Here is a 22,518-nt window from a genome sequence, read left to right as displayed (position 1 = left end):
AACATATATTCATCCATCCACCCATCACACACCCTAACACACATCCACCTACCCACACCCCTAACACACATCCACCCACCTATTACCCCTAACACATATCCACCCACACCCTAACACACATCCATCCACCCACACCCCTAACACACATCCACCCACACCCCTAACACACATCCACCCACCCACACCCCTAACACATATCCATCTACACACCTAACACATATCCATCCACACACCTAACACATATCCATCCACACCCCTAACACATATCCATCCACACCCCTAACACATATCCACCCACACCCCTAACACATATCCATCCACACCCCTAACACATCCACCCACACCCCCTAACACATATCCATCCACACACCTAACACATATCCATCCACACCCCTAACACATATCCATCCATCCACACCCCTAACACATATCCACCCACACCCCTAACACATATCCATCCACACCCCTAACACATATCCACCCACACCCCTAACACATATCCATCCACACCCCTAACACATATCCACCCACACCCCTAACACATATCCATCCACACCCCTAACACATATCCATCCACACCCCTAACACATATCCATCCACACCCCTAACACATATCCATCCACACCCCTAACACATATCCATCCACACCCCTAACACATATCCATCCACACTTTAACACATATCCATCCACACTTTAACACATATCTATCTACACTTTAACACATATCCATCCACACACTCTAATACATATCCATCCACACCCTAACACATATCCATCCACACACCCCTAACACATATCCATCCACACACCTAATACATATCCATCCACACCCCTAACACATATCCATCCACACCCTAACATATATCATCTACACCCTCTAACACATATCCATCCATTACACCTAATATATCTATACCTACACCCCTAACACATATCCATCCACACTTTGCATACATATCCACCCACACTTTAACACATTCATCCACCCATTACCCCTAACACACATCCACCCATCTACACCCCTAACACATATCTATCTACACCCCTAACGCATATTCATCCACACACACAACATATATTCATCCACACTTTAACACATATCCATCCACACCCCTTAACACATATCCATCCACACACCTAATACATATCCACCCACACCCCTAACACATTCCACTACACCCCTAACACATCCACCCACCCACACCCCTAACACACATCCACCTATCCACACCTAACACATATTCCATCCACACCCCTAACATATATCCATCCACACCCCTAACACATGTCCATCCACACACCTAACACATATCCATCCACACACCTAACACATATCCATCCACACACTTTAACACATATCTACCTCCACACACCTAACATATATCCACCCACCCACCTAACACATATCCATCCACACCCCTAACACATATCCATCCACACACCTAACACATATCCATCCACACTTCTAACACACTCCACTATCTACACCCTAACACATATCTATCCACACCCCTAACATATATCCATTCACACACCTAACACATATCCATCCACACACCTAACACATATCCATCCACACCCCTAACACACATCCACCCATCTACACACCTAACACATCCGTCCGCACCCATCCAACCCCTAACATATATTCATCCACACACCTAACACATATCCATCCACACACTTCTAACACATATCCATCTACACTTTAACACACATCCATCCACACACCTAATACATATTCATCCACACCTAACACATATCCATCCACACACTAATACATATCCATCCACACACCTAACACATATCCATCCACACCCCTAACACATATCCATCCACACCCCTAACACATATCCATCCACACACCTAACACATATCCACCCATCCACACCCCTAACACATATCCATCCACACCCCTAACACATATCCATCCACACACCTAACACATATCCATCCACACCCCTAACACACATCCACCCATCCACACCCCTAACACATATCCATCCACACCCCTAACACCTAACACATCCACCCATCCACACCCCTAACACATATCCATCCACACACCTAACACATATCCATCCACACCCCTAACACATATCCATCCACACACCTAACACATATCCATCCACACCCCTAACACATATCCATCCACACCCCTAACACATATCCATCCACACCCCTAACACATATCCATCCACACACCTAACACATATCCATCCACACCCTAACATATATCCATCTATTACCCCTAACATATATCATCTACACCCCTAACACACATCCATCCACACACCTAACATATATTCATCCACACACTTAACACATATTCACCTATCCACACACCTAACACACATCATCCACACATCTAACACACATCCATCTATCATTACCTAACACTAATATATCCATCTCATACACTAATATTACATCTATCTATCCACACACCTAACACATATCCATCCACACCCCTAACACATATCCATCCACACACCTAACACATATCATTCATCCACACTTTAACACACATCTACCTACCTATTACCTCCTAACACACATCCATTCATCCACACCCCTAACACATATCCATCCACACCCCTAACACATATTCATCCACACCCCTTAACACATGTCCATCCACACCCCTAACACATATCACCCACCCACACCCCTAACACATATCCATCCACACCCCTAACACACATCCATCCACACACTCTAACACATATCCATCCACACACCTAACACATATCCACCTACCCACACACCTAACACATATCCACCCACCCACACACCTAACACATATCCATCCACACCCTAACACATATCCATCTACACACTCTAACACATATCCATCCACACTTTAACACATATTCATCCACACCCCTAACACATATCCATCCACACACCTAACACATATTCACCCACCTATTACACCTAACACACATCCATCCACACACTTTTAACACATATCCATCCACACACTCTAACACATATTCACTTCACCACACACTCTAACACATATCACCTACCCACACCTAACATATATCCATCTACACACCTAACACATATCATCCACACTTCCCTAACACATATCCATCCACACCCCTAACACATATCCATTCACACCCCTAACACATATCCATCCACACCTAACACATATCAACCCACCCACACTTTAACACACATCCATCCACACACTAACACATATCCATCCACACACCTAACACATATCCATCCACATCCACACCCTAACACATATCCATCCACACCCCTAACACATATCCATCCACACACCTACTCTAAACCCACACATATCCATCCACACCCTAACACACATCCATCCACACACCTAACACATATCCATCCACACCCCTAACACATATCCATCCACACCCCTAACACATATCCATCCACATCCAATACATATCCACCACACCCCTAATCCACACACTCTAACACACATCCATCCACACACCTAACACACATCCATCCACACACCTAACACACATCCATCCACACCCCTAACACACATCCATCCACACACCTAACACATATCCATCCACACCCCTAACACATATCCATCCACACCCCTAACACACATCCATCCACACACCTAACACATATCCACCCATCCACACACCTAACACACATCCATCCACACACCTAACACACATCCATCCACACACCTAACACACATCCATCCACACACCTAACACACATCCATCCACACACCTAACACATCCATCCACACACCTAACACATATCCATCCACACACCTAACACACATCCATCCACACACCTAACACACATCCATCCACACACCTAACACACATCCATCCACACACCTAACACACATCCATCCACACACCTAACACACACCCATCCACACACCTAACACACATCCATCCACACACCTAACACATATCCACCCATCCACACACCTAACACATATCCATCCACACACCTAACACACATCCATCCACACACCTAACACATATCCACCCATCCACACCTAACACACATCCATCCACACACCTAACACACACCCATCCACACACCTAACACACATCCATCCACACACCTAACACACATCCATCCACACACCTAACACACATCCATCCACACACCTAACACACATCCATCCACACACCTAACACACATCCATCCACACACCTAACACATATCCACCCATCCACACACCTAACACACATCCATCCACACCCCTAACACACATCCATCCACACACCTAACACATATCCACCCACCCACACACCTAACACATATCCACCCATCCACACACCTAACACACATCCATCCACACCCCTAACACACATCCATCCACACACCTAACACACATCCATCCACACACCTAACACATATCCACCCATCCACACACCTAACACATATCCATCCACAGCCCACACACACTCGGTCATGCTTAAGTGGATATTATGGAATGGAAATCTGACACTGGATTAAGGGGATCAGAAGGACTTTGACACATGCTTGTCAGCCATCCGCATCTCTCTCCACAGCAACCCCACTTTCCCTCCTTAAGTAACCATGAATACTGCAAGGACAAGAGGGTCATTCCCTTTAAAGGCCCTGTCTCTCAGCTCCATCCAGATACCCCACCAGGCACACGGTGAGACTCCTCATTGGGCTTGGCAAGGAGGGCTAAATTGGTGTCTTTTCTACACGACTCTCTTTTCCTCTGGTGAAAGGCTCAACCAATTGGGTAGCTGTCCAGTTAACAAGAAGTGATATTCAGGAGGCAGAGGGTTGAAGGGGAGGGCGGGACTTTCATCCAAAACCATTAGCTTCCCTCATTAACTAGACAGAACTAGAAGAGCTGGGTCATATGGAATCTCTGCTTCGATATCAGAACACTGACATCATCTACTGTATGGATTATAGATATTCTCAACTCAAGTGTGCAGTTGAAATTACTAAAGAACTTCAAAGAACTTCCACATTTCAATAAGATGATGACTGAGACCCAAAGGAAGAGATAGGTCCTACCACCCTCCTTTCTAAGCATTTACATACTGTCACAATGTGTTAGTTTAGCTGACCGTTCTATTCCACAGATTTGTATAATTCAGCATGACTTTTAGATAGCCCTGGCTGGCAAAGGTCTTCGTTAGGAGGGTATGGCTGAATATTATCTGTCTATTGATGGTTGTTGGGAACAATGCTCTTTGCTGCTCGATGATGTGTCTGTACTTTCCAGCAATAACACCGTTGGGTCCAATAGTCACCATTACTAGCCGTGCTTCAAATATAGCGTTCCCTGACGTTCTAAATGAGCTACCCCTATGATGCTATTATTATGATGCTACCGTTATGGTCTACTATTATGATGCTACCATTATGGTCTACCATTTTGATGCTACCATTATGATCTACTATTATGATGCTACCATTATGGTCTACCATTATGATGCTACCATTATGATCTACTATTATGATGCTACCATTATGATGCTACCATTATGGTCTACTATTATGATGCTACCATTATGGTCTACCATTTTGATGCTACCATTATGATCTACTATTATGATGCTACCATTATGATGCTACCATTATGGTCTACTATTATGATGCTACCATTATGCTCTACTATTATGATGCTACCATTATGATCTACTATTATGATGCTACCATTATGATCTACTATTATGATGCTACCATTATGATCTACTATTATGATGCTACCATTATGATGCTACCATTATGGTCTACCATTATGATCTACTATTATTATGCTACTATTATGATGCTACATTCTGGTCTACTATTACGATGCTACCATTATGATGCTACCATTATGATCTACTATTATGATGCTACTATTATGATGCTAAATTATGGTCTACTATTATGATGCTACCATTATGGTCTACCATTATGATGCTACCATTATGGTCTACTATTATGATGCTACCATTATGTGCTACTAGTATGATGCTACCATTATGGTCTACCATTATGATGCTACCATTATGTGCTACATTATGATGCTACCATTATGATGCTACCATTATGGTCTACTATTATTATGCTACTATTATGATGCTACCATTACGGTCTACTATTATTATGCTACTATTATGATGCTACTATTTGATGCTACCATTATGGTCTACTATCATGGTGCTACTATTATGATGTTACTACAATGAGGCAACTATTATGATGTTACTATTATGATGTTACTATTATGATGTTACTATTATGAGGCAACTATTATGATGTTACTATTATGAGACTACTATTATGATGTTACTATTATGAGGCAACTATTATGATGTTACTATTATGATGTCACTATTATTAGGCTACTATTATGATGTTACTATTATGAGACTACTATTATGATGTTACTATTATGAGGCAACTATTATGATGTTACTATTATGAGACTACTATTATGATGTTACTATTATGAGGCAACTATTATGATGTTACTATTATGATGCTACTATTATGATGTTACTATTATGATGTTACTATTATGATGCTATTATTATGATGTTACTCTTATGATGCTACTATTATGATGTTACTATTATTAGGCTACTATTATGATGTTACTCTTATGATGCTACTATTATGATGTTACTATTATTAGGCTACTATTATGATGTTACTATTATGATGCTATTATTATGATGTTACTATTATGATGCTATTATTATGATGTTACTATTATTAGGCTACTATTATGATGTTACTATTATTAGGCTACTATTATGATGTTACTATTATTAGGCTACTATTATGATGTTACTATTATGAGGCTACTATTATGATGTTACTATTATGATGCTATTATTATGATGTTACTATTATTAGGCTACTATTATGATGTTACTATTATTAGGCTACTATTATGATGTTACTATTATTAGGCTACTATTATGATGTTACTATTATGAGGCTACTATTATGATGTTACTATTATGAGGCTACTATTATGATGTTACTATTATGATGTTACTCTTATGATGCTACTATTATGATGTTACTATTATGAGGCAACTAGGCAACTATTATGAAGCAACTACTTATGATGTTACTCTTATTATGATGTTACTATTATGAAGCAACTATTATGAAGATGCTAACTATTATGATGCTACTATTATGATGTTACTATTATGAGGCAACTATTATGAAGCAACTATTATGATGTTACTATTATGATGTTATAATGCTACTATTATGATGTTACTATTATGATGTTACTATTATTAGGCTACTATTATGATGTTACTCTTATGATGCTACTATTATGATGTTACTATTATTAGAAGCAACTATTATGATGTTACTACATTATAATGATGTTACTCTTATGATGCTACTATTATGATGTTACTATTATTAGGCTACTATTATGATGTTACTCTTATGATGCTACTATTATGATGTTACTATTATTAGGCTACTATTATGATGTTACTATTATGATGCTATTATTATTGTCTACCATTTTGATGCTACCATTATGATCTACTATTATGATGCTACCATTATGATGCTACCATTATGGTCTACTATTATGATGCTACCATTATGCTCTACTATTATGATGCTACCATTATGATCTACTATTATGATGCTACCATTATGATCTACTATTATGATGCTACCATTATGATCTACTATTATGATGCTACCATTATGATGCTACCATTATGGTCTACCATTATGATCTACTATTATTATGCTACTATTATGATGCTACATTCTGGTCTACTATTACGATGCTACCATTATGATGCTACCATTATGATCTACTATTATGATGCTACTATTATGATGCTAAATTATGGTCTACTATTATGATGCTACCATTATGGTCTACCATTATGATGCTACCATTATGGTCTACTATTATGATGCTACCATTATGTGCTACTAGTATGATGCTACCATTATGGTCTACCATTATGATGCTACCATTATGTGCTACATTATGATGCTACCATTATGATGCTACCATTATGGTCTACTATTATTATGCTACTATTATGATGCTACCATTACGGTCTACTATTATTATGCTACTATTATGATGCTACTATTTGATGCTACCATTATGGTCTACTATCATGGTGCTACTATTATGATGTTACTACAATGAGGCAACTATTATGATGTTACTATTATGAGACTACTATTATGATGTTACTATTATGAGGCTACTATTATGATGTTACTATTATGAGACTACTATTATGATGTTACTATTATGAGACTACTATTATGATGTTACTATTATGAGGCAACTATTATGATGTTACTACTATGAGGCAACTATTATGATGTTACTATTATGAGACTACTATTATGATGTTACTATTATGAGGCAACTATTATGATGTTACTATTATGATGTTACTACTATGAGGCAACTATTATGATGTTACTATTATGATGTTACTATTATGATGTTACTATTATGATGTTACTACTATGAGGCTACTATTATGATGTTACTATTATGATGCTATTATTATGATGTTACTATTATGATGCTACTATTATGATGTTACTATTATTAGTTACTACTATTATGATGTTACTATTATTAGGCTACTATTATGATGTTACTATTATGATGTTACTACTATGAGGCAACTATTATGATGTTACTATTATGATGTTACCATTATTATGATGCTACTATTATGATGTTACTATTATGATGCTACCATTATGATGTTACTACTATGATGCTACTATTATGATGTTACCATTAGGCTACTATTATGATGTTATGCTACTATTATGATGTTACTACTATGAGGCTACTATTATGATGTTACTACTACTATTATGATGTTACTACTATGAGCTACTATTATGATGTTACTACTATGAGGCTACTATTATGATGTTACTACTATGAGGCAACTATTATGATGTTACTATTATGAGGCAACTATTATGATGTTACTACTATGAGGCAACTATTATGATGTTACTACTATGAGGCTACTATTATGATGTTACTATTATGAGGCTACTATTATGATGTTACTATTAGATGCTACTATTATGATGTTACTATTATGATGTACTATTATGATGTTACTATTATGATGCTATTATTATGATGTTACTATTATGATGCTATTATTATGATGTTACTACTATGAGGCAACTATTATGAGACTACTATTATGATGTTACTATTATTGTTACTACTATGAGGCTACTATTATGATGTTACTATTATGATGCTACTATTATGATGTTACTATTATTAGGCTACTATTATGATGTTACTATTATGATGCTATTATTATGATGTTACTATTATGATGCTATTATTATGATGTTACTATTATTAGGCTACTATTATGATGTTACTATTATTAGGCTACTATTATGATGTTACTATTATTAGGCTAACTATTATGATGTTACTATTATGAGGCTACTATTATGATGTTACTATTATGAGACTATTATGATGTTACTATTATTAGGCAACTATTATGATGTTACTATTATGAGACTACTATTATGATGTTACTATTATGAGGCAACTATTATGATGTTACTATTATGAGACTACTATTATGATGTTACTATTATGAGGCTACTATTATGATGTTACTATTATGAGGCTACTATTATGATGTTACTATTATGAGGCAACTATTATGATGTTACTACTATGAGGCAACTATTATGATGTTACTATTATGAGACTATCTGTTATGATGTTACTATTATGATGTTACTATTATGAGGCTACTATTATGATGTTACTATTATTAGAGCAACTATTATGATGTTACTATTATGATGTTACTTTATGATGTTACTATTATGATGTTACTATTAGGCAACTTAGATGTTACTATTATGATGTTACTACTATTGTTACTGATGTTACTATTATTATGATGTTACTATTATGATGACTATTATTATGATGTTACTATTATTACTATTATGATGTTACTATTATGATGTTACTACTATGAGGCAACTATTATGATTTACTATTATGATGTTACTATTATGAGGCAACTATTATGATGTTACTATTATGATGTTACTACTATGAGGCTACTATTATGATGTTACTATATGAGGCTATTTATGATGTTACTACTATGAGGCTACTATTATGATGTTACTACTATGAGGCTACTTTATATGTTATTCTACTATTATGATGTTACTATTATTAGGCTACTATTATGATGTTACTATTATTAGGCTACTATTATGATGTTACTATTATTAGGCTACTATTATGATGTTACTATTATGAGGCTACTATTATGATGTTACTATTATGAGGCTACTATTATGATGTTACTATTATTAGGCTACTATTATGATGTTACTATTATTAGGTTACTATTATGATGTTACTATTATTACTATTATGATGTTACTATTATGATGTTACTATTATGAGGCTATTATTGTTATGATGTTACTATTATTAGGCTACTATTATGATGTTACTATTATTAGAGGCAACTATTATGATGTTACTATTATTAGACTACTATTATGATGTTACTATTATGAGGCTACTATTATGATGTTACTATTATGATGCTATTATTATGATGTTACTATTATGATGTTACTATTATGATGCTATTATTATGGTTACTACTATTATGATGTTACTATTATTAGGCTACTATTATGATGTTACTATTATTAGGCTACTATTATGATGTTACTATTATGAGGCAACTATTATGATGTTACTATTATGAGACAATTATGATGTTACTATTATGAAGCAACTATTATGATGTTACTATTATGAGGCAACTGTTACTATTATGAGGCAACTATTATGATGTTACTATTATGAGACTACTATTATGATGTTACTATTATGAGGCAACTATTATGATGTTACTATTATGATGCTACTATTATGATGTTACTATTATTAGACTACTATTATGATGTTACTATTATGAGGCAACTATTATGATGTTACTATTATGAGACTATTTATGATGTTACTATTATGAGGCTATTATGATGTTACTATTATGAGACTACTATTATGATGTTACTATTATGAGGCAATTATTATGATGTTACTATTATGATGCTACTATTATGATGTTACTATTATGATGTTACTATTATTATGATGTTACTATTATGAGGCAACTATTATGATGTTACTATTATGATGCTATTATTATGATGTTACTATTATTAGGCTACTAGAGGCAACTATTATGATGTTACTACTATTATTATGATGTTACTATTATGATGCTACTATTATGATGTTACTATTATGATGTTACTATTATGAGGCAACTATTATGATGTTACTATTATGAGGCAACTATTATGATGTTACTATTATGATGCTATTATTATGATGTTACTATTATGAGCTACTATTATGATGTTACTATTATGATGTTACTACTATGAGGCAACTATTATGATGTTACTATTATGATGTTACTATTATGATGCTACTATTATGATGTTACTATTATGATGATACTCTACTATTATGATGTTACTATTATGATGCTACTATTATGATGTTATTCTACTATTATGATGCTACTATTATGATGTTACTATTATGATGTTACTATTATGATTCAACTATTATGATGTTACTATTATGAGGCAACTATTATGATTTACTATTATGATTCTATTATATTATGATTTATTAGGCTACTTATGATTCTACTATTATGATGTTACTACTATGAGGCAACTATTATGATTTACTATTATGATGTTACTATTATGAGGCAACTATTATGATGTTACTATTATGATGTTACTACTATGAGGCTACTATTATGATGTTACTACTATGAGGCTACTATTATGATGTTACTACTATGAGGCTACTATTATGATGTTACTACTATGAGGCTACTATTATGATGTTACTACTATGAGACTACTATTATGAGGCAACTATTATGATGTTACTATTATGATGTTACTACTATGAGGCTACTATTATGATGTTACTATTATGAGACTACTATTATGATGTTACTATTATGAGGCTACTATTATGATGTTACTATTATGAGACTACTATTATGATCTTACTATTATGAGGCAACTATTATGATGTTACTACTATGAGGCAACTATTATGATGTTACTATGAGACTACTATTATGATGTTACTATTATGAGGCAACTATTATGATGTTACTATTATGATGCTTATGATGTTACTTACTATTATTATGTTACTATTATGATGCTACTATTATGATGTTACTATTATTATTCTACTATTATGATGTTACTATGATGCTACTATTATGATGTTACTATTATTAGGCTACTATTATGATGTTACTATTATGATGCTACTATTATGATGTTACTATTATGATGCTATTATTATGATGTTACTATTATTAGGCTACTATTATGATGTTACTATTATTAGGCTACTATTATGATGTTACTACTACTATTATGATGTTACTATTATGAGGCTACTATTATGATGTTACTATTATGATGCTATTATTATGATGTTACTATTATTAGGCTACTATTATGATGTTACTATTATTAGGCTACTATTATGATGTTACTATTATTAGGCTACTATTATGATGTTACTATTATGAGGCTACTATTATGATGTTACTATTATGAGGCTACTATTATGATGTTACTATTATGATGTTACTCTTATGATGCTACTATTATGATGTTACTATTATGAGGCAACTATTATGAAGCAACTATTATGATGTTACTATTATGATGTTACTATTATGAGGCATCTGTTATAATGCTACTACTATGATGTTACTATTATGAGGCATCTGTTATAATGCTACTATTATGATGTTACTATTATGAGGCAACTATTATGAAGCAACTATTATGATGCTACTATTATGATGTCACTATTATTAGGCTACTATTATGATGTCACTATTATGAAGCAACTATTATGATGTTACTACTATGATGTTACTATTATGAGGCATCTGTTATAATGCTACTACTATGATGTTACTATTATGAGGCATCTGTTATAATGCTACTATTATGATGTTACTATTATGAGGCAACTATTATGAAGCAACTATTATGATGCTACTATTATGATGTCACTATTATTAGGCTACTATTATGATGTCACTATTATTAGGCTACTATTATGATGTCACTATTATGAAGCAACTATTATGATGTTACTACTATGATGTTACTATTATGAGGCATCTGTTATAATGCTACTACTATGATGTTACTATTATGAGGCATCTGTTATAATGCTACTATTATGATGTTACTATTATGAGGCAACTATTATGAAGCAACTATTATGATGCTACTATTATGATGTCACTATTATTAGGCTACTATTATGATGTTACTCTTATGATGCTACTATTATGATGTTACTATTATTAGGCTACTATTATGATGTTACTATTATGAGGCTACTATTATGATGTCACTATTATTAGGCTACTATTATGATGTTACTCTTATGATGCTACTATTATGATGTTACTATTATTAGGCTACTATTATGATGTTACTCTTATGATGCTACTATTATGATGTTACTATTATTAGGCTACTATTATGATGTTACTATTATTAGGCTACTATTATGATGTTACTATTATTAGGCTACTATTATGATGTTACTATTATTAGGCTACTATTATGATGTTACTATTATGAGGCAACTATTATGAAGCAACTATTATGATGCTACTATTATGATGTCACTATTATTAGGCTACTATTATGATGTCACTATTATTAGGCTACTATTATGATGTCACTATTATGAAGCAACTATTATGATGTTACTACTATGATGTTACTATTATGAGGCATCTGTTATAATGCTACTACTATGATGTTACTATTATGAGGCATCTGTTATAATGCTACTATTATGATGTTACTATTATGAGGCAACTATTATGAAGCAACTATTATGATGCTACTATTATGATGTCACTATTATTAGGCTACTATTATGATGTTACTCTTATGATGCTACTATTATGATGTTACTATTATTAGGCTACTATTATGATGTTACTATTATGATGCTATTATTATGATGTTACTATTATGATGATATTATTATGATGTTACTATTATTAGGCTACTATTATGATGCTACTATTATGATTCTACTATTATGATGTTACTATTATGAAGCAAATATTATGATGTTGCTATTATGATGCTACTATTATGATGTTACTATTATGATGTTACTATTATGAAGCAACTATTATGATGCTACTATTATGATGCTACTATTATGATTCTACTATTATGATGTTACTATTATGATGCTACTATTATGATGTTACTATTATGATGTTACTATTATGATCCTACTATTATGATGCTACTTTTATGATTCTACTATTATGATGCTACTATTATGATGCTACTTTTATGATTCTACTATTATGATGCTACTATTATGATGCTACTATTATGATGCTACTATTATGATTCTACTATTATGATTCTGCTATTATGATTCTACTATTATGATTCTACTATTATGATTCTACTATTATGATTCTACTATTATGATTCTGCTATTATGATTCTACTATTATGATGCTATTATTATGATTCTACTATTATGATTCTGCTATTATGATTCTACTATTATGATTCTACTATTATGATTCTACTATTATGATGCTACTATTATGATTCTACTATTATGATGCTACTATTATGATTCTACTATTATGATGCTACTATTATGATTCTACTATTATGATGCTGCTATTATGATGCTACTATTATGATTCTACTATTATGATGTTACTATTATGATGCTACTATTATGATTCTACTATTATGATGCTGCTATTATGATTCTACTATGTTGATGTTACTACTATGATGTTACTATTATGAAGCAACTATTCTGATGTTACTATTATGATGCTACTATTATGATGTAACTATTATGAGGCTACTACTATGATACTACTATTATGATGTTACTATTATGAGGCTACTATTATGAGGCTAATATTATGATTTTACTATTATGAGGCTACTATTATGATGCTACTATTATGATGTTACTATTATGATGCTACTATTATGATGTTACTATTATGATGCTACTATTATGATGTTACTATTATGATGTTACTATTATGATTCTACTATTATGAACACTATTATGATGTTACTATTATGATGGAACTAGATGATGTTACTATTATGATGTTACTATTATGAAACTATTATGATGACTATTATGAGGCAACTACTACTATTATGATGTAACTATTATGAGGCTACTACTATGATGCTACTATTATAATGTTACTATTATGGAGGCTACTATTATGATGACTATGATGTTACTATTATGATGTTACTATTATGATGCTACTATTATGATGTTACTATTATGATGTTACTATTATGAGGCTACTATTATGATGAATTATGATGTTACTAGAGATGCTACTACTATGATGGGGCTATTATGATGTTACTATTATGATGTTACTATTATGATGGGATTATGATGCTACTACTATGAAACTGGTATGATGGGGCTATGATGTTACTATTATGAGAACTACGATGATGCTACTATTATGATGTTAATATTATGATGGTATTATGAGGCTACTATTATGATGTTACTATTATGATGCTACTATTATGATGTTACTATTATGATGCTACTATTATGATGTTACTATTAGAGGCTACTATTATGGTGCTAGTGGGCAAGACAGCATAGACTCACTCTGACTGGTTGTTAAGCAGTGGCTCTGTATAATTTGAATATTTATTTCAAAAGGTTTGCTGATACCGGGGTGCAGTTAGGTAGCAATATGGTCAGACAGTTTCTTAGCCTTCAACGTTTACATGTGAATGATCTCTTTAGCTCCATGTCATTTCCTGCCCTGGGGTGGTGGGGCCCCATGAAAACCCTACAGTGACCTCATCACTCATACCCCTAAAGAGGGGCAACTGGGGCTGATTGAAATCTTGGGATGGAGAGGAGGGGTGATTGGTAAATGGAGGGATTGGGACAAGAAGTAGGTGGGAGGAGTTGGGGGTGGGGGCATCGAGGGCTTAACCTCCTCCCACCTCAGCACCACATCTCCTTGACTGGAGGGAGGGAATGAAGAATAGAGGGGTGGAGAGGAGAAAGAGAAGAGAGACTCAGTGCCCCTAAACACAATGAGACACTGCTGCAGCTCATTGTTGGTGCCTAAATGTTTAATGAAAAGTCTTATTTGTTTAGAGCAGGCCTTTCAGGCGCTCATTAGACTAACTGAGGATTTAGTAATGCCAGAGAGTTAGGGGGGAAACAGGCAATAATACACACACACACAAACAAGCACACACACACACACACACACACACACACACACACACACACACACACACACACACACACACACACACACACACACACACACACACACACACACACACACACACACACACACACACACACACACACAGAGGGAAAAGGGGAAAGATGGACCATGGTGGGGGGAGGGGGTGGGGGCTGAAAGAGAACATGAGAGGGAGGAAAGAGGTGGTGGGGGCTGAAAGAGAACACGAGAGGGAGGAAAGAGGTGGTGGGGGCTGAAAGAGAACACGAGAGGGAGGAAAGAGGTGGTGGGGGCTGAAAGAGAACACGAGAGGGAGGAAAGAGGTGGTGGGGGCTGAAAGAGAACACGAGAGGGAGGAAAGAGGTGGTGGGGGCTGAAAGAGGGGAGGAAAGAGTGGTGGGGGCTGAAAGAGAACACGAGAGGGAGGAAAGAGGTGGTGGGGGCTGAAAGAGAACACGAGAGGGAGGAAAGAGGTGGTGGGGGCTGAAAGAGAACACGAGAGGGAGGAAAGAGGTGGTGGGGGCTGAAAGAGAACACGAGAGGGAGGAAAGAGGTGGTGGGGGCTGAAAGAGAACACGAAGGGAGGGAGGAAAGAGGTGGTGGGGGCTGAAAGAGAACACGAGAGGGAGGAAAGAAGAGGTGGTGGGGGCTGAAAGAGAACACGAGAGGGAGGAAAGAGGTGGTGGGGGCTGAAAGAGAACACGAGAGGGAGGAAAGAGGTGGTGGGGGCTGAAAGAGAACACGAGAGGGAGGAAAGAGGTGGTGGGGGCTGAAAGAGAACACGAGAGGGAGGAAAGAGGTGGTGGGGGCTGAAAGAGAACACGAGAGGGAGGAAAGAGGTGGTGGGGGCTGAAAGAGAACACGAGAGGGAGGAAAGAGGTGGTGGGGGCTGAAAGAGAACACGAGAGGGAGGAAAGAGGTGGTGGGGGCTGAAAGAGAACACGAGAGGGAGGAAAGAGGTGGTGGGGGCTGAAAGAGAACACGAGAGGGAGGAAAGAGGTGGTGGGGGCTGAAAGAGAACACGAGAGGGAGGAAAGAGGTGGTGGGGGCTGAAAGAGAACACGAGAGGGAGGAAAGAGGTGGTGGGGGCTGAAAGAGAACACGAGAGGGAGGAAAGAGGTGGTGGGGGCTGAAAGAGAACACGAGAGGGAGGAAAGAGGTGGTGGGGGCTGAAAGAGAACACGAGAGGGAGGAAAGAGGTGGTGGGGGCTGAAAGAGAACACGAGAGGGAGGAAAGAGGTGGTGGGGGCTGAAAGAGAACACGGGAGGGAGGAAAGAGGTGGTGGGGGCTGAAAGAGAACACGAGAGGGAGGAAAGAGGTGGTGGGGGCTGAAAGAGAACACGAGAGGGAGGAAAGAGGTGGTGGGGGCTGAAAGAGAACACGAGAGGGAGGAAAGAGGTGGTGGGGGCTGAAAGAGAACACGAGAGGGAGGAAAGAGGTGGTGGGGGCTGAAAGAGAACACGAGAGGGAGGAAAGAGGTGGTGGGGGCGGGGCGTTTGAGAGTCTCTCTCTTTCCACTCCCCTGGTCTAATAGATGTCCCCCGTCTTGGTCCTGTATGATCAGGCCAAGCCACAAATGACTCGTCTAGAGAGCCCTCAAACTCAACTCTGGACCTCGATGCCAGTTCATTTTTACATTGTTCCCCTCTAATCAGGGACTGATTGACTGGAGAGGGGGAAATGAAGAATAGAGGGAAGGAGAGAGAGACCAATCAGGAACTGATTTAGACCTGGGACACCAGGTGGGTGGTATTAATTATCAAGTAGAACAGAAGACCAGGGGTAAGAGTTGAATACCCTGCTATAGAGAATCCGCTTCCTCCCTCGTCTAGCCCTCCCTCCTGACTCTAGTAGACAAAACTCTTATAGGATTGAGGCCATGGTGCTGAAATCAGTATTGCTCACCTGCCAGTCAGTCCACTACTGTGGCAAAAGTGCTCAATCAGGTCCCCTGGACTGGCAAGAAGACATAGAGCCAAGCACATACATACATACAATCAGACACACACGTCTATACCTTTAGAGGCCGGTCATGGTCTCCACTGCAGAGGGAATTCAGGGAAGTCTTGAAGGTTTTCCACACCGGGTTAAGGTTGTTCATAACAGTCTGTGAGTGAAACAGGAAAGAGAAAAGTAAATAAGCTAAAGTAAATGGATGGATCCGTTTGAACAAAACGACTGCTGGTTTTACCTCTGTTCTGTGCACAAGCTGTAGCGTGTCGTCATCGTTCATCCTGAAGATCTCCAGGAAAGGGTCTGATTTGCTAAAAAAGTCCTGCACATAGAGATACACAGTGGGCTTTCAGAAATACATCAACGACCATCTTAATGCCATGCTGAGGGATTGCAATATTTCCCTCCCAACCGCTTTGGCCCTAAAACTGTGAAAGTGGTCAATAAAATACCTAACGTTGTTGTGAGGAAGATGGTTGCCATGTTGTCCAAATTCATGCATTTATCAAAGTCAACAAAACACTGAGGTCCCCTACAAACGCTCCTGTATGTGTATAGGAAATCTACATGGAATATATATTTCACATAGAATATACTGTACTGACATCTAACTAACTCTCTGCCACTATATCTCTTCCTGTGAGGCTGGTCTCTCCTTCCTGTTCATTGATTCATAGAGCTGAGCTGTGATGCAATCTGTAGGAGGGTTATCTCTGGTAACTCCCTAGACGGGTGCCAAAACTCCTGAACGGCTAAATTAGCTGAAGAAATACTGTACCTCATACAATAATCCAGACCCTGAGGTTGTAACTCGTTACAGTATACAGCTAAGACGCCTTTCAAATCGTCTTGGTACTTTGACTTATCTAATAAGAGCAGCACTGGGAAGTAGAAAATCACAGATTGTTCTCAACACTTTTGAACAACAAGTAGAAATGTCAAATTGCAGATTGCATTTCTTCAACAAGCAGGACGCACAGGATGTACTTCCGACACCCGGCAAGGCCAAAATCCCGTCATTGGAAAGAGACGCAGGTATAGAGCATATAGGGCGGGGTGCCTTGTAAGGATCCGTCAACGGCGAGTGGGAAATCTGCCCTTACCATCAGTATTAACTGTAATATCTTATGTTTCACCAAATCGTGTCTGAATGACGACATGGATAACATTCAGCTGGTTGTAACACCTGGGGTGTAGTGGGAAAGAAGTCAGGCGCAGGAAGCAGAGAGTTCAGGTAGCCCTACTTTTTAATGCACCACAACGGTGAACAGACGCCATCCCAAACAAATGCCCCAAACACAGGGGACTTAAACAGTCCAGCAAAATCCAAACACATGGACAACCGTGACATACAGCCGTGTACACATGTACACTGAAAATAATCCTGCACAACCAGCAGGCGGGCCGGCTGGTAAATAAAGCCCAACCAATTAACCTAAACTAAACACAGGTGCAACCAATAAACAGAAAAGGGAGCAAAGGGATCAGTGGCAGCTAGTAGCCGGTGACGACGACCTCCGAGCGCCTCCCGAACAGGAAAGGGAGCCACCTTCAGGAGTCGTGACACTGGTGGGATATACCATGCACCGGCTAGACAGAACAGCACACTCCGAAGACGAGGGTGGTCTGTGTATATTAGTAAACAACAGCTGGTGCACGAAATCTAAAGAAGTCTCTAGATTTTGCTCGCCTGAAGTGGAGTATCTCATGATAGTGTTCATCTATATTTTTGTGGCTGTTTATTTACCACCACAGATGGATGCTGGCACTAAGACCTCACTCAGGCAGCTGTATAAGGTAATAAGCAAACAGGAAACTGCTCACCCAGAAGCGGCGCTCCTAGTGGCCGGGGACTTTAATGCAGGGAAACATTCATCCATTTTACCTCATTTCTATCAGCATGTTAAATGTCAACCAGAGGGGGGGGGGGATTCTAGATCACCTTTACGGCACACACAGAGACGCGTACAAACCTTTCCCTCGCCCTCCTTTGGCAAATCTGACCGTAATTCTATCCTTCTGATTCCTGCCGACAAGCAAAAACTAAAGCAGGAAGCACCAGTGACTCGGTCTATTAAAAGGCAGTCAGATGAAGCAGATGCTAAACTACAGGACTGTTTTCTTATCACAGACTGGAACATGTTCTGGGATTCTTCCGATGGCATTGAGGAGTACATCAGGAGTACACCACATCAGTCACTGGCTTTATCAATAAGTGCATCGAGGAAGTCGTCCCCACAGTGAAAGTACATACATAGCCCAACCAGAAGCCATGGATTACAGACAACATTCCCACTGAGCTAAAGGGTAGGTGCGGAACTCTAACCTGGAAGCTTATAAGAAATCCTACTATGCCCTGCAACGAACCATCAGACAGGCAAAGCACCAATAAAGGACTAAAATTGAATCGTAATACACCGGCTCCGATTCTCGTCGGGTGTGGCAGGGCCTGCAAACTATTACAGACTACAAATGGAAGCACAGCCGCGAGCTGTCCAGTGACACGAGCCTACCAGACGAGCTAAATCACTTCTATGCTCGCTTCGAGGCAAGCAACATTGAGGCAACACTGAGGTAGCCGTTGTGAGTAAGGGGCCGCTGGCAAGGCATGTGCTGACCAACTGGCAGGTGTCTTCACTGACATTTTCAACATGTCCCTGATTGAGTCTCTAATACCAACATGTTTCAAGCAGACCACCATAGTCTCTGTGCCCAAGAACACGAAGGCAATCTGCCTAATTGACTACAGACCCGTAGCACTCAAGTCCGTAGCCGTGAGTGCTCGGCTGGTAATTGCTCACATCAACACCATTATCCCAGAAACCCTAGACCCACTCCAATTTGCATACCGCTCAAACAGATCCACAGATGATGCAATCTCTATTGCACTCCACACTGCCCTTTCCCACCTGGACAAAAGGAACAGCTATGTGAGAATACTATTCATTGACTACAGCTCAGCGATCAACACCATAGTGCCCTCAAAGCTCATCACTAAGCTAAGGATCCTGGGACTAAACACCTCCCTCTGCAACTGGATCCTGGACTTCCTGACGGGCCGCCCAGAGGTGGTAAGGGTAGGTAGCAACACATATGCCACACTGATCCACAATACTGGAGCATCTCAGAGGTGTGTGCTCAGTCCCCTCCTGTACTCCCTGTTCACCCACGACTGCATGGCCAGACACGACTCCAACACCATAATTAAGTTTGCAGACGACACAACAGTGTTAGGCCTGATCACCGACAACGACGAGACAGCCTATGGGGAGACACCTGGCCGGGTGGTACCAGAATAACAACCTATCCCTCAATATAATCAAGACAAAGGAGATGATTGTGGACTACAGGAAAAGGAGGACCGAGGACGCCCTCATTCTCATCGAGGGGGCTATAGTGGAGCAGGTTGAGAGCTTCAAGTTCCTTGGTGTCCACATCACCAACCAACTTTTTACACTGCTGCTACTCTCTGTTTATCATCTATGCATAGTCACTTTAACTATACCTACATGTACATATTACCTTAATTAGCCCGACTATCCGGTGCCCCCACACATGGACTCTGTACCCCTGTATACAGCCTCGCTACTGTTATTTTCACTGTCATTTTACTGTTTTTCAAATTTCTTTACCGATCTATTGTTTACCTAATACCTATTTTTTACTTAAAAATGGCACTGTTGGTTAGTGCTTGGAAGTAAGCATTTCACTGTAAGGTCTACTACACCTGTTGTATTCGCACACGTGACAAATACACTTTGATTTGATTTGAATTGGGGCCAGCAATGGTCATGATATATCCTGGTCTGGTTATGCACACCTGATGTCTGATCCTAGTACTACAATCAACTTGACTGGATGTTCCAGGAGAAAAATTCTCTCAAAACACCTGCTGATCAGAATAAATCTGCAGTTCCAAAAAGACGAAATCAATCATTTATAAACACGATTCTTACTGATAGGATAATGATAGGAAAGTTAAGAGCACATCGCTTTGATTGATTGCATTTCTCCCTGCAGATGGAATGCTTATTTGCATTTTAGTGCTGGAATAATGTACTTTAGCACCTGTGGTGAGGGAAAACTTATTTCAGTTGAAGGCGGACACACACACACACACACACACACACACACACACACACACACACACACACACACACACA

The 22,518-nt window shown here is 38.0% G+C and overlaps 1 protein-coding gene across 1 annotated transcript in view; it reads right to left on the bottom strand.

Annotated features, from left to right (window-relative positions):
* LOC118382017 (copine-4) overlaps nt 1-22,518 on the bottom strand; it is a 119,561-nt gene that overhangs the window by 52,888 nt on the left and 44,155 nt on the right. Inside the window, exons 5-6 of the mRNA XM_052504507.1 lie at nt 18,594-18,677; nt 18,420-18,509 (exon numbers count right to left, since the gene is read on the bottom strand). Of these exons, the coding sequence (XP_052360467.1) occupies nt 18,420-18,509; nt 18,594-18,677 (174 nt within the window). The remainder of the gene's footprint in view (nt 1-18,419; nt 18,510-18,593; nt 18,678-22,518) is intronic.

The sequence above is a fragment of the Oncorhynchus keta genome, unplaced genomic scaffold (assembly GCF_023373465.1).
Source record: "Oncorhynchus keta strain PuntledgeMale-10-30-2019 unplaced genomic scaffold, Oket_V2 Un_contig_19446_pilon_pilon, whole genome shotgun sequence".
Taxonomy (NCBI): Eukaryota; Metazoa; Chordata; class Actinopteri; order Salmoniformes; family Salmonidae; genus Oncorhynchus; species Oncorhynchus keta.
This window is presented reverse-complemented; position numbering and strand designations above follow the sequence as displayed.